General features: G+C 44.3%; 1 protein-coding gene across 30 annotated transcripts in view; it reads left to right on the top strand.

Moving 5' to 3' along the window:
* Window positions 1-12,855, top strand: part of NCOA2 (nuclear receptor coactivator 2) — a 299,083-nt gene that overhangs the window by 232,488 nt on the left and 53,740 nt on the right. For all 30 annotated transcript variants that reach the window (XM_070075148.2, XM_017341389.4, XM_089335359.1 and 27 more), the window contains 4 exons: window positions 4,458-4,646; window positions 6,569-6,670; window positions 7,270-7,413; window positions 11,837-11,984. In XM_070075148.2, coding sequence (XP_069931249.2) covers window positions 4,458-4,646; window positions 6,569-6,670; window positions 7,270-7,413; window positions 11,837-11,984 — 583 coding nt within the window. The remainder of the gene's footprint in view (window positions 1-4,457; window positions 4,647-6,568; window positions 6,671-7,269; window positions 7,414-11,836; window positions 11,985-12,855) is intronic.

The raw sequence follows: 12,855 nt of genomic DNA, 5'->3' as shown, positions 1-12,855 counted from the left end.
TGGCATCACAGATTCCACAGTGGCCCTGCTGGTGTCATTGTGAGATGCTGCCTCCTTAGCCCGTTTCCTGACTTCCTCATCTTACTTTACTATGGAGAGTGTGTGTGATGATACAGTGCTATGTTCTGAAGCAGTGATTGACAGCAGGGGCCCACCTCGTTGCTGCTCTAGAGTATTGCCATTCCCACTTACAAAGTGGTTTTCTATATTTATTCATTCATTCATTTATCCATTTATTTATAAGACAGAGATCCATCTTCCATCTGTCAATTCACTCCCCAAACGGCCTCAATGTCCAGGGCTGGACCAGGCTAAAGCCAAGAGCCTGGAACTCCATTCAGGTTGCCCACATGGGTGGCAGAGGCCCAGGTACTAAGACCATCATCTGCTGCTTTCTCAGATGCATTAGTGGGGAGCTGGATCAGAAACGGAGCAGCCAGGGCTCAAGCCAGCGTTCATATGGAATGCTAGCATCAGAGGCAGCTGCTTAATCTGCTTTGCCACAAGGCTGACCCCAAAAGTGGTTCTTTTTTTAATATTGTCACTTAAACTAGTGTTGCTGAGAACATCTTCACAGATTAAAAAAAGAAAAAGTACATATTTTATAATAGAATAAGGTCAGGTCCTGAGTTGGCAAGTATTTCTGTTCCTTTTCTTAAAACTGTTCATAGAAATAGGGAAAGGTCCCTTTCAAATTCCTTTAGGATACATACCTTTTCCTTGATGTGTAAGCATTAGTTCATAGTGACTGTAATACCTGTGTGGGGTTCCTTTATTATATTATCTAGGAAATGAATAAGAAAATGGGATTTCTTATTTCAAGTAGCTGGCTAGTATTTTCAGATCTCTTCAGTAATTTTATGACTTCCTCAAAGGACATATACTTATTAATTCACTGGTATTAATTCACTTGTCTGAATTAATAAGAACTCTTTTCTCCTTTCTTACTCTATATAGTCTCCATTGTGTAAATACTTTTAAAAATTGTTGATGCTGAAATAAACTGTCCAAATGTCTACAGAGACATAGAGCTAGCTGTGATTCCTTCTATAATGCTTAAGTAATTTCTGACAGTGAACTTGATATTTACTTTTTTCTTTCTAGGATTTGTTTCCTTTGTCCCTCCTCTAGCATTGGATCCAATAACACGCACCTGTCCTGAGTTTCTCTAGCTGGAGACTCTGCAGAGTGTGCTTGCTTATCTTAAGACTCATCCCATTTCATTGTCCTCCGAGTCCTAATATTTTTATATAAAATATATGGAATGATAAAGAAAAGAACACCAAAATGCGAGTTAGTGTTGGTTCTGATGCCAGTTCTAGTGTTTGAATGTTTCCTCACATATGGATCTAGTGATCCTGAAACACCCTCTTATTTCCCCAAATTAGTGATTCTTCATCTCTCAAAGTTTTCCCTAGTCCTCCCCCCTCAAAACAGGATGTCGTTCCTTCATCTTTCTTGAAAAATGTTTGTGTATATATTTTAATTTTGATGCTAAAATAGAAGAAGTTTGAAGTACTTTTTCATTTGAAAAGAAATGATATTAGCACCATCCTCAAAGATTTTTCAGTCTTGTTGAAGAAATGTACATAAAACAGTTTTAAAAGACTAATATAATTCAGGAATAGCCAAGTTACAAAATGTGTACTTGGAACAAGTATTGTGGCACAACAGGTTAAGTAACAACCTGAGACACCCACATCCAATGTCAGAGCACTGGTTCAACGCCCAACTACTCCCCTTCTGACCCAGCTCCCTGTTAATGTATCTGTGAAGCAGCAAATGCTGGCCCAGGTACTTGAGTCTCTGCTTCCCATGTGGGAGACCCAGGTGGAGTTCCTGGCTCCTGGCTTCAGTCTGACCCAGCCCTGACTTGCAGCCCTTTTGGAGGGTAAAACAACAGATGGTAGACTCTCTCTCTCTTTCTCCCCCTCTCCCTCCTCCCCCATCTTCCCCTCTCCCCTCTCCCCCCTCTCTCCCCTCTCTCTCCCCTCTCTCCCCCCTCTCTCCCCCTCTTTCCCTCTCCCCCTCTCTCCCCCTCTTTCCCTCTCCCCCTCTCTCCCCTCTCTCCCCCCCTCTCCCCCTCTCTCCCCCTCTCTCCCCCTCTTTCCCTCTCCCCCTCTCTCCCTCTCTCCCTTTTTCCCTCTCCCCCCTTTCTCCCCCTCTTTCCCTTTCCCCCTCTCTCTCTTTCTTCCTCTCTCCCCTCTCCCTCCTCTCCCTCTTTCCCTCTCTCCCTCTCTCCTCTCCCCCCTCTCTCCCCCTTTCCCTCTCCTCTTCTCTCCCTCTCCCCCTCTCTAAATTTGCATGTAAACTCAGGTTATAGTCTTTATTTTAAATTGCATATTGCTACACTGGAAGTCCCCCTCTCCCCCCTCTCTCCCCCTCTTTCCCTCTCCCCCTCTCTCCCTTTCTCCCACTCCCCCCTCTCCCTCTTTCCCTCTCTCCTCTCCCTCTCCCTTTCCCTCTCTCTCCCTACCTCCCCACCTCCTCCACTCCCTCCCTCCATTCTTGCCTCTTTCTCCCTCTTGTCACTCTGCTTTTCAAATAAATCTTTAAAGCATTATATCTTGAACCAGCGCTGTGGCATAGCAGGTAAAGCCACCATCTGCAAAGCCAGCATCTTATATAGGTGCCATTTTGAGTCCCAGCTACTCCATTTCCCATCCAGCTCCCTGTTAATGGCCTGGGAAAGCAGCAGAAGATGTCCCAAGTCCTTGTGCCCCTGCACAAGGAGACCTAGATGAAGTTCCTGGCTCCTGGCTTCAGCCTGGCTCAACCCTGGCCATTGTGACCATTTGGGGAATGAACCAGCAGATGGAAAACACCTCTCTCTCTTTCTCTCTCTCTCTCTGCTCATGTGTGTCCCTTTTTGTTACTCTAAATTGCAAATAACAATAAATAAATCTTTAACAAATTATATCCCTCTCTCTATGTATTTCTATATATAGGTATCTATATAGTTTTATATATTCAGTGTGTGTGTATATAAATGTACTTCCTGTAAAATCTGAGCAAAGAAAGATCTGGAAAAGGAGGTGTGGGGTGCATGGCGTAGTTGATGAGTCCAGATGCTCAGCCTTTGAGCAGGAGGACCTTGGGAGGGAGAAGTAGAGGAAGCCCTGATACTTCAGTTAGGGGACCAACAGGAGCAGATGTCCTCGTGACACTGAGTAAGGCGAGATGTGGGGAGGCTCGTGCTGGAGAATGTGAAACGTATAGTTAGATGGCTGAGTGTTTCTAGTGGGCGAGACTTAATAAGTTTAAATGGACTTCGGTCTCCTGATGAAGACTAAAGCATTTGAGACAATTTAATGTATGCTAGAATTGGTGCCACTTACAGAGCAGAATACGTGGGTGGTGTCAGGCTGTCAAGACACTGCTTGGGACACCTGCATCCTCTGTTGGAATGCTTGGGTTCAAGTCTCTGTTACCCCACTTCCCATCCAGCTTCCTGCTAATGCATACCCTGAGAGGCAGCAGATGATTTTTTTCCTAAAGATTTATTTATTGATTTGAATGAGTTAGAGAGAGAGGGAGAGGGAGAGGGAGAGGGAGAGGCAGAGGCAGAGGCAGAGGCAGAGGCAGAGGCAGAGGCAGAGGCAGAGGCAGAGGCAGAGGCAGAGGGAGAGGGACAGGGAGAGGGACAGGGAGAGGGAGAGGGAGAGGGAGGTCTTCCATCCACTGGTTCACTCCCCAATTGACAGCAGCGGCCGGAGCTGGGCCAATCTGAAGCTAGGAGCCAGGAACTTCTTTGGGGTCTCCCATGTGGGTGCAGGGGCCCAAGGACTTGGGCCATCTTCTGCTGCTTTCCCAGGCCATAGCAGAGAGCTGGATCAGAAGTGGAGCCGCTGGGTCTTGAACTAGTGCCCATATGGATGCTGGCACAGCAGGCAGTGGCTTTACCTGCTACACCACGGCACCAGCCCCCAGATGATGTTTTAAGTGTTTGGGTCCCTGCCACCCATATGGGAGACTTGGATTGACTTCAACCTGGCCCAGCCCTAGCTGTTGCAGGCATTTGTGGAGTATACCAGCAGCTACAAGATATTCTCTCTGTTTGTGTCCATGTCTATTTCTCTTAATGTTTCTCTGCCTTTCTAATAAAAATGAAAATAAATAAATTTTTAAAACATTTTTAAAAACTGGAATGAATGTGGATTGAACTAAACTTCTAAGAAACCAAGTTAGGAAGACCCCAAATTAGACAACTCTAGTATTCTAGTAATTGATATTCAAGGCGCAAACTTGAAGGGCAGCAGTCAGCATGAAGAGTAGAAATATAAAGACATTCTGAAAATCCCGAGAATTTTTAAGATTTGTTTGCATCCAGATTATGAGAATATTTAGAAAAGCATAAAGCAAAATAACAATTTTTTTCTGTGTCATTTTGATAATTCAGCAGCAGTGAATGTAATGCTAGTTTCCTTATAATATGCGATTCCTTTTCCCTTGCCCAGTGAATGGGGGCTCCTGGTCTGGTGAGCCTCCCAGGCGGAACAGCCACACCTTCAACTGTCGAATGCTGGTGAAACCTCTGCCTGACTCAGAGGAGGAGGGTCATGATAACCAGGAAGCACATCAGAAATACGAAACTATGCAGTGCTTTGCTGTCTCTCAACCAAAGTCCATCAAAGAAGAGGGAGAAGGTAGGACAGAAACTCTGCAGTATGTTACATGTGGTATATTATTACCTCTGCTACTTCCTTCGCACTTGCTAATCAAAATCAGTGATCACAAAAAGGAAAAATTAAAAGCCGTTTCTTTATTCTTTTCCATTTTTACCATTATTGTGATAAATTCAGTTTTCAAGACTCTGGAACAGCACCATCCACCAGAATTCTGCAGTGATAGAGGTGAAAAATCTTAAGGCTCCAGTGTGGCAGCCACACCCACATGTTGCTTGAGCCACATGAGCACTCGAAAAATCAGTACTACAGCCAAGAGACGAAGGGTTTTATTATTATTATTAAATTTATATGTAGATAGTCATGCGGCGCTAGTGACTTCATACTGAAGAAGGTCCAATAGTAGTTAAACCTTTTGGGGTGGGTTCGAACATCTAATCCAAACCATGTGTCCCGGCTATAGAAAAGTACACAGAGGTGGAGGCTGCGGGGCCAATTCTTCCTTCATTGATTCAATAGCCTTGAGACATTAGGGAACTTCCTTCACCTTGCTGAACATCAGTTTATTGTCTCGGAAAGTCACCTTTACCTGTATCAGAATTCAGTAAGATTTAGATAAATATGCCTGAGTCATGGCTGGCATTGAATGCTAGTTACTTAACACTTTTATTTAAAATATTTTTGATTTGAATTTATTGGAAAGGAGGTATTAGAACTGTCATGATAACTAGTATTTCAAAATTAAGCTTTTGCCTTAAGTATGGAATATCAAATGATTGTACTCTATTTTATGTACTATGGTAAGTACTGCTAATTCATCCATCTATGATCAAGTGCCAGAAAATTTAGCTTTTATTTTATGTAGTTGGGTGATGATATTTTGATTTTATGATACCAGCTATTACTGGATATAGTTCAAGAAATCCATTCCCGTCCGGTACCGCGGCTCACTTGGCTAATCCTCTGCCTGTGACGCTGGCACCCCGATTCTAGTCCTGGTTGGGGTGCCAGATTCTGTTCTGGCTGTTCCTCTTCCAGTCCAGCTCTCTGCTGTGGCCCAGGAGGGCAGTGGAGGATGGCCCAAGTGCTTGGGCCCTGAACCCGCATGGGAGACCAGGAGGAAGCACCTGGCTCCTGGCTTCTGATCGGCGCAGCGTGCCAGCCGTTGCAGCCATTTGGGGGGTGAACCAATGGAAGGAAGACATTTCTCTCTCTCTCTCTCTCTCTCTCTCTCTCTCACTGTCTAACTCTGCCTGTCAAAAAAAAAAAAGTCTTAACCGTGATACTTTGTAAAAAGTACTCCATGTATTTTATTTCAAGAGAACTCTGCCTGTCAAAAAAAGAAAGAAAGGAAGAAATCCATTCCCAAATATAAAATCATAAATCAATGAAATAAGGGCGGAAAGGACTACTTTTTGAAATAGCCCAAAACATTTCCCTGTCCCCCAAAAGTGAACCCCAATACAGAAAACAGTTGAAGTGAGATGAGGAATAAATACCCACCACTGCTGTATGAGAAACTAACCATGGCCAAGATTCTAAAAACTGTAATACAGCTATCCCAGCGCATGCTGTGTTTTCTAAGTACTATGGAATTTGTTCTCTAAATTTGCATGTAAACTCAGGTTATAGTCTTTATTTTAAATTGCATATTGCTACACTGGAAGTCCCTCTCAGCCACTGGAGGAGAAAGGAGCCCATTCTTTCTATCGCAGGGGAGAGGCTCAGGCTGGTGGCTGTTCTGTTAGCACGTGTGTAGCTCCGGCAGTTGATCCCACACGCCCCACCTCATCCTACGCAGTGTGCTTCCTTCCTCCTTGCTTGAGGAAAGAAGTCAAGGTGCCTTACTGATTTACGGGGTTATGCTCTCATAAATACACCTGGGTTTGTCCGACTCACTAGTAAAAGCCTGATATGCTAAAGATAAACATGTCTGATTTAAGATTTGCAGTCATGCTTAATTTGTGTGGCGAGAAGAGTGCCCATGAAGGAAAGACCAATTCTCCCCTCATCAGAAAGTTTTACTACTCGCCAGGATCTCCAAGGTAAGTTTTCTTTCCAACAACAACAAAAGAACCCACAGGATTATAGAGTACTTACATATTCAGAAATGCATGGAGTATGTTAAGATGACTGTCAAGGAGCTGATAATAGCGGCTGCTGCCAAGACAAAGGTGCTGCAGAGCCAGAGGGCCCGTGTGAGAGACACTGCTGCTGCATAGCCTGCAGGCCCACGTGCTTGTGCTCCTGTGCTAAATACAGTGGCAGGCACAACTCCAACCAACCAACCAACTGCAGATTTCAAGTATTGGGAACAAAAGTAGTGTCTGGATGGATTGAACATGTGCGGGATTTTCTTATTCCTTACACAGTATAGTCGTTTACGTAGTACCTTGTGTCCCTTATTACAAATAACCTAGAGATGATTCACACCATAGAGGAGGGGTGTGTGTAGTCATATGCAAACAGTATATAAGAGCATCCTCCTTGATGCTCGAGTTTTGGTGTTTGGGGGGATCCTGGGCTTTGCACTCCATGGTTCCCAAGGGATGGTTGTAAATACATTTATTTAAATTTAAAATTTAATTCTGTCTATAGGAAAATAAATGAGTGTGTAGGTGTAATGCCTGCTGTTGTTTACTAGGCAAGATCACTTCTCTGGACACGAGCACCATGAGAGCAGCCATGAAGCCCGGCTGGGAGGACCTGGTGAGGAGGTGCATTCAGAAGTTCCACGCACAGCACGAAGGGGAGTCCGTCTCCTATGCCAAGAGGCACCATCACGAAGGTCAGCCCTCTGAGTGCCATTTTCCTTGGGGTGGACTTCACTAAAGAACTGCTTCCCATGGGTGCTTGGTGTCTAAAGTGATTCCTGAACTTGACCTCAGCAGACCAAGGTCTGATGATGCCCTGTGTCCACTTATACTCATACTGCCTGGTCCAGATGTTGCCCCTGGCTGGAAGAGTTAACAGGAGAACCTGTAAGGCAGAGAATGTGTTGAAGGAAAGCAGTAGAACAGAAGGTGATAAAGTCATAAGACATAAAGAGGAGAGGAAAGAGATTGTCTTCTTTAAGCCCAAGTGTTCCAGATGTACCACGAGGTAATAAGGCAGTGGGGTGGGTATTTGGCCTAGCAGTGACGATGCCCACATGGATTTGAGTCCCATCTCCAGCCCCTGGCTCCAGCTGCTTGCTACTGAGTACCCTGGGAGGCAGCGGTGATAGTGCGAGTAGTTGGGTTTCTGCCACACACATGGGAGATGTAGATTGAATTTTCCATCTCCCACTTCAGCCCAGCCCAGCCCAGCCCCAGTCATAGTGGCCATTTGTCAGAAGGATCAGCAGAAGGGAGCTCTCTCTGTGTCTGCCTATCCAATAACTAATTTTTTGAAAAGGTGAGATACCATCCCTAACCTAAAGAAGTGTCACCTGTGGGGCGGGTGTTGCAACACAGTGGGTAAAGTTGCCACCTCTGACACTAGCATCCCAAATGGACACCAGTTCATGTCCTGGCTGCTCCACTTCCGATATGGGGCCTTGCCACCCACCAGGGAGATCTGGATGAAGATTCTGACCCCTGGCTTCGGTCTGACCGATATGGCCATCTGGGGAAATGAACCAACAGATGGAAGATCTCTCTCTCCCTCGTTCTCTGTAACTGATGAAGGACGGGAGGTCACGTGAATCATAGGAGAAATCTGAAAGGCAGAATAAGCAGAATTTGCAGCAGTGAATCATCCCCTGAAGAGGGAGCAGTGGCATCCCACGCCCTCCTAGGTGATAACCAACAAGGTCTCTGGATAAAGTGATTTGTCTGAGGTGACAGTCTATTTTTTGAAGATTTTATTTTATTTATTTGAAAGAGTTACAGAGAGAGATAGAGACGTGGATTGGGGTGTCTTCTACTGCCAGTTCACTCCCCAAATAGTCTCAATGGCCAGAGCTGAGCCAATCTAAAGCCAGGAGCCAGGGGTTTCTTCCCAGTCTTCCGCATGGGTGCAGGGGCCCAAGCAGTTGGGCCATCCTCCACTGCTTTCCCAAGCCATAGCAGAGAGCTGGATCGGAAGTGGAGCAGCCGGGACTCAAACCAGTGCCCATGTGGGCTGCTGGTGCTGCGGGCTGGGACTTTAAAATTCTGCACCAAAGTGCCAGCTCCATAGGATAGGTGGAACTAAAGCCACAACTTCAGAGTCATCTTTCAGTAATCGTAGCAGCCCTGGTCTTTATATGTGGCATTGTCCCTTCTAGGTAGGCCTCGCAACTCCTCTGTAATACACAGTCAGAGCCAGTGTAGGGTGTCCAGCTGGGCCCACCTGGTGGTCACCATGCTGCCTTCTAACGGCCCCTCCATGGGATTACTGTTTCCAAGTGGGTTTTGCTTTTCTATTAAGAGATAATAAACAAAAGACCTTTTGCTTTAATAAGTGCTAAGGGGGGAGGGAGATTTTTTTCCCTTCTCTGTGCCCTGGCAGGTGCCGTAGGTCAGGAGGCTTGAGCTCCACATGTAGCGTTGGCCTGGGCCATGCTGTATATGTGAAAGACTTGGCCGTACAGTAACCATGCAACTCAACATCAACAACTGTGTCTTTGCAGAAGAAATTTGTGACCAATTATTGAAAATGGAGTTTCAGTTTGTCATCATCCAGTTAGTGCGCATCTGTGACCTTGGCATTTACCAGTAGTGCATTGTGTTTAAACTGTATACTTTTTAGATACTTATAAAAATACACAAACCATGGTAAATGAACTATGTCCCATTCCCTTAGTTTTTCTTCATCTTTTCATCCTGTTCATTCTTAAATCTTAGAAATAAGTGCATAAACCAATAATCTACATCTTCTGCCATTTTTAATTTGGGAAGCATGAGTGAAAACACAGATGCTATCACCTACCATTTCACTAGATCTGATAGAAAATAAGAAGAAAAGTAACAACAAAAATTAAGAAATCACCTTGAGGCAACTTCTGTGTCCCTGGTTCCTAAGGGGCCATGCTCTACACTTAGTTCTGTGGCCTCTTGGTTCCTTATGAAAGGATTTACACAGTGTGAAAGGCCCAGTGAAAGAAAGTCCCATGCAGACACTCAAACTTGTGAAACTGGTAATATCAGGGATGCTGATTTGCACTGAATAAAAGTCTGCTGGAGGGCTTTGTTTTAATTGCAGGGGCTTTCCCAGTGCATTCAGGCGCATGCTTTCACTAACCTAGCAGAGATGTTAGGTGCAGACCAAATGGAAATAGAAAATCTTTAGGAATCACAGTCAATGTCAGATTAAATCTGAAATTATAAGCCATTGGAAATATGAGCCCTGCTATAAAAATAATATTTATATTAGCTTTTAGAAACATGCATTGTGCAAACATACACAGGATACGTATATGTATGGTAATTCATTTTGAGAACTGCCATTTCAGAGTAAGTTTTTGCAACAATTGATGGCAGAAAGTGACACCAATGTGCTGTATCTGGCTGAATTTTTTCAGGAAACCAGAATCCACATTGTCTGTTAGCCTCCATCTGTCTCAAGGGTGGCAGTTTTGTGGCATGGTGACCGTGTTTGGGGCAGCTGTTCAGCCCACAGAATTTGTGTGAAAGGCTATGTGGTAGAAATATGGTAGTCCTCTTAAAATGGTTTAAGATGTAACTAAATTGTGTAACTATTTGTTTTCTGAATGCAAGTATTCTTTTTTATATGAAGTATTAGAAAGTTATAAAAATCCATTTGAAAAGATAAATCTTAATATTATTTTGAGTAATTTTTGGTTTGTGTTATATTTTGTTAATTGTCTTAAAAATGGAAGCACTGTGCCCTTGTGGGTTAAGCCTTTGATGTTGACATCATATATGGGTGCTGGTTCAAGTCCTGCTGTTCCACTTCCAATCCAGCTTCCTGATAATGGCCTGGGAAAGCAGTGGAGGATGGTCCAAGTGCTTGGGCCCCTGCACCCATGTGGGAGACCCAGAAGAAGCTCCTGGATCCTGGCTTCGGTCTGGTCCAGCCCAGTCATTGTGGCCATTTGGGGAGCAAACCAGTGAATGGAAGATCTCTCTCTCTCTCTCTCTCTCTCTCTCTCTCTAACTCTGCTTGTCAAATAAATGCATATTTTTAAAAGAGAAAAGAGAAGCATCTGGCCCTTTAGCTAAAAAGTTAAACTTTAGCTAAAAGTTAAACATGTCACTAGGAATTACACTTTTATTCTTTCAGTTTTCTTTAGCCCTTTTTCCCCCTCTGAAAAAGATTCTTCTGATTGTTTGTCTTTTACTTCCTGTTTTCCTAACCACAGAAATAATATTTCTTACAGAGTAAGAAACCAAATTGAGGAAAAGTGGCATGAGATGATGGGTTGAACGGTGCCTAAGTTCAACATGGATATTCAGAGAGCATATTTAATGGCACACCTTTCACTGTAAAGTTTACATTAATTAAAAGCAAGTTGTCCTTTTTGGAGATGCCATGTTTATGCATTGTATTGTTTTCTTTTTATTTATTTATTTATTTTTTTTTGACAGGCAGAGTGGACAGTGAGAGAGAGAGACAGAGAGAAAGGTCTTCCTTTGCCGTTGGTTCACCCTCCAATGGCTGCTGCGGCCGGCGCGCTGCGGCCGGCGCACCGCGCTGATCCGCTGGCAGGAGCCAGGAGCCAGGTGCTTTTCCTGGTCTCCCATGGGGTGCAGGGCCCAAGCACCTGGGCCATCCTCCACTGCACTCCCTGGCCACAGCAGAGGGCTGGCCTGGAAGAGGGGCAACCGGGACAGAATCCGGCGCCCCGGCCGGGACTAGAACCCGGTGTGCCGGTGCCGCTAGGCGGAGGATTAGCCTAGTGAGCCACGGCGCCGGCCGCATTGTATTGTTTTCTAACATTTTAAACAAACCATTGAAAAGCTTGTTTTGAGCTGTTAAACATGTTACTCGTTACTTGGCCATGATCCTGAAGACTTCAAAAAAGAACGCTGTTTTGGGGTCCAACCTTTCATTCTTTTTCATAAGAAAAACATATTGAACTTATTGGTGTTTTGAGCGAAAAGTAAGTGTGCTTTTAAAACTGTGTACTGTTTTAATATCACGAGCATCCTTTATAACACTGTCTCGCGTGGTGGTAGGAAAATAGGAAGCTTAACGAGGTGTATTCCTCTGTCCCCTCCGCCCCCCGACCCTGCTGCCGCTTTCTTATTTTCTAAATCTCGTTCTGTTTCCTCACTTGCCTGCAGTACTGCGACAAGGATTGGCCTTCAGTCAGATCTATCGATTTTCCTTGTCTGATGGCACTCTTGTTGCTGCGCAAACGAAGAGCAAACTCATCCGTTCTCAGACCACTAATGAACCTCAGCTCGTGATATCTTTACATATGCTTCACAGGTAATCTTAGTTGTAAGACATCGTTGCCCCTTGCCAAGTTCAGAGGAAATGTGACAAAAGCAGCAAATCACTGCAGAGCTGTTCAGGTGTGTTAGATGTTTCTGTTCCTTAGTGCTAGTAATACAAGACGTAAAATTACATTGTTATTAACTGTTGGCTACCGGACAGCTTAGTAGTCTGGCAAAGTAGAGCTATTCTTTGAGTTGTAGTCTTCCCTCTGCTGGACTTAAAAACCCAGCTGGGAGAATGCTCTGTCACGACTCATCAACCCCGTGGTTGACAGACGCAGGGCAGGGATGCTGAAGCCACTAGTCCCGTTTCTGCTCCATGACGTGTGAATCTAAAGCTTGCAAACATGGATACTTAGGGAGAGTCTCTTCAGTATTTTGTTCTCGGATCTAAATTATCTTCTTGACGGACTCTGAAGTGAAGCGTGATAAACATTTCCATATAAAAAGTAAAGAAAGCTGAATTTGATTTCACAGTAAATGTCATAAAGCCATATTGTTTGAGAGCACACATTTAGGAAAATGATTAAATTGCAAGTCATATGAGTGTTTTATGCTTTGTAAAACTTTATGAAATGCTATCAGAAGATACATAAATTTGCTCTGGATAGAGAGTTTCGTTTTATTACGTTTCTCAATTATTTACTCTCTTATTTAGGACTGAAAAGTCAGGCAAGCCTCTTTGCAAATTTGTTAGTAAATCTGACCTCCAGCTGAAACAATGGGAAAGTGATTGCACATGTGGCAGAGTTCACCCACCTAACTGAACGCTGGTGTTTGGCAATCTGTGAAACGTGTTTTGTTTGGGTTTGTGAACACCCTTAGTAACTCAAAAGTGACTCCCAAGGCTGCACACGAAAGCC

Source organism: Oryctolagus cuniculus, chromosome 6, assembly GCF_051225735.1.
Source record: "Oryctolagus cuniculus isolate XC-2025 breed Fujian yellow rabbit chromosome 6, ASM5122573v1, whole genome shotgun sequence".
Taxonomy (NCBI): Eukaryota; Metazoa; Chordata; class Mammalia; order Lagomorpha; family Leporidae; genus Oryctolagus; species Oryctolagus cuniculus.
The sequence above is the reverse complement of the archived record's forward strand: the minus strand, read 5'-3'. Positions and strand labels throughout refer to the sequence as shown.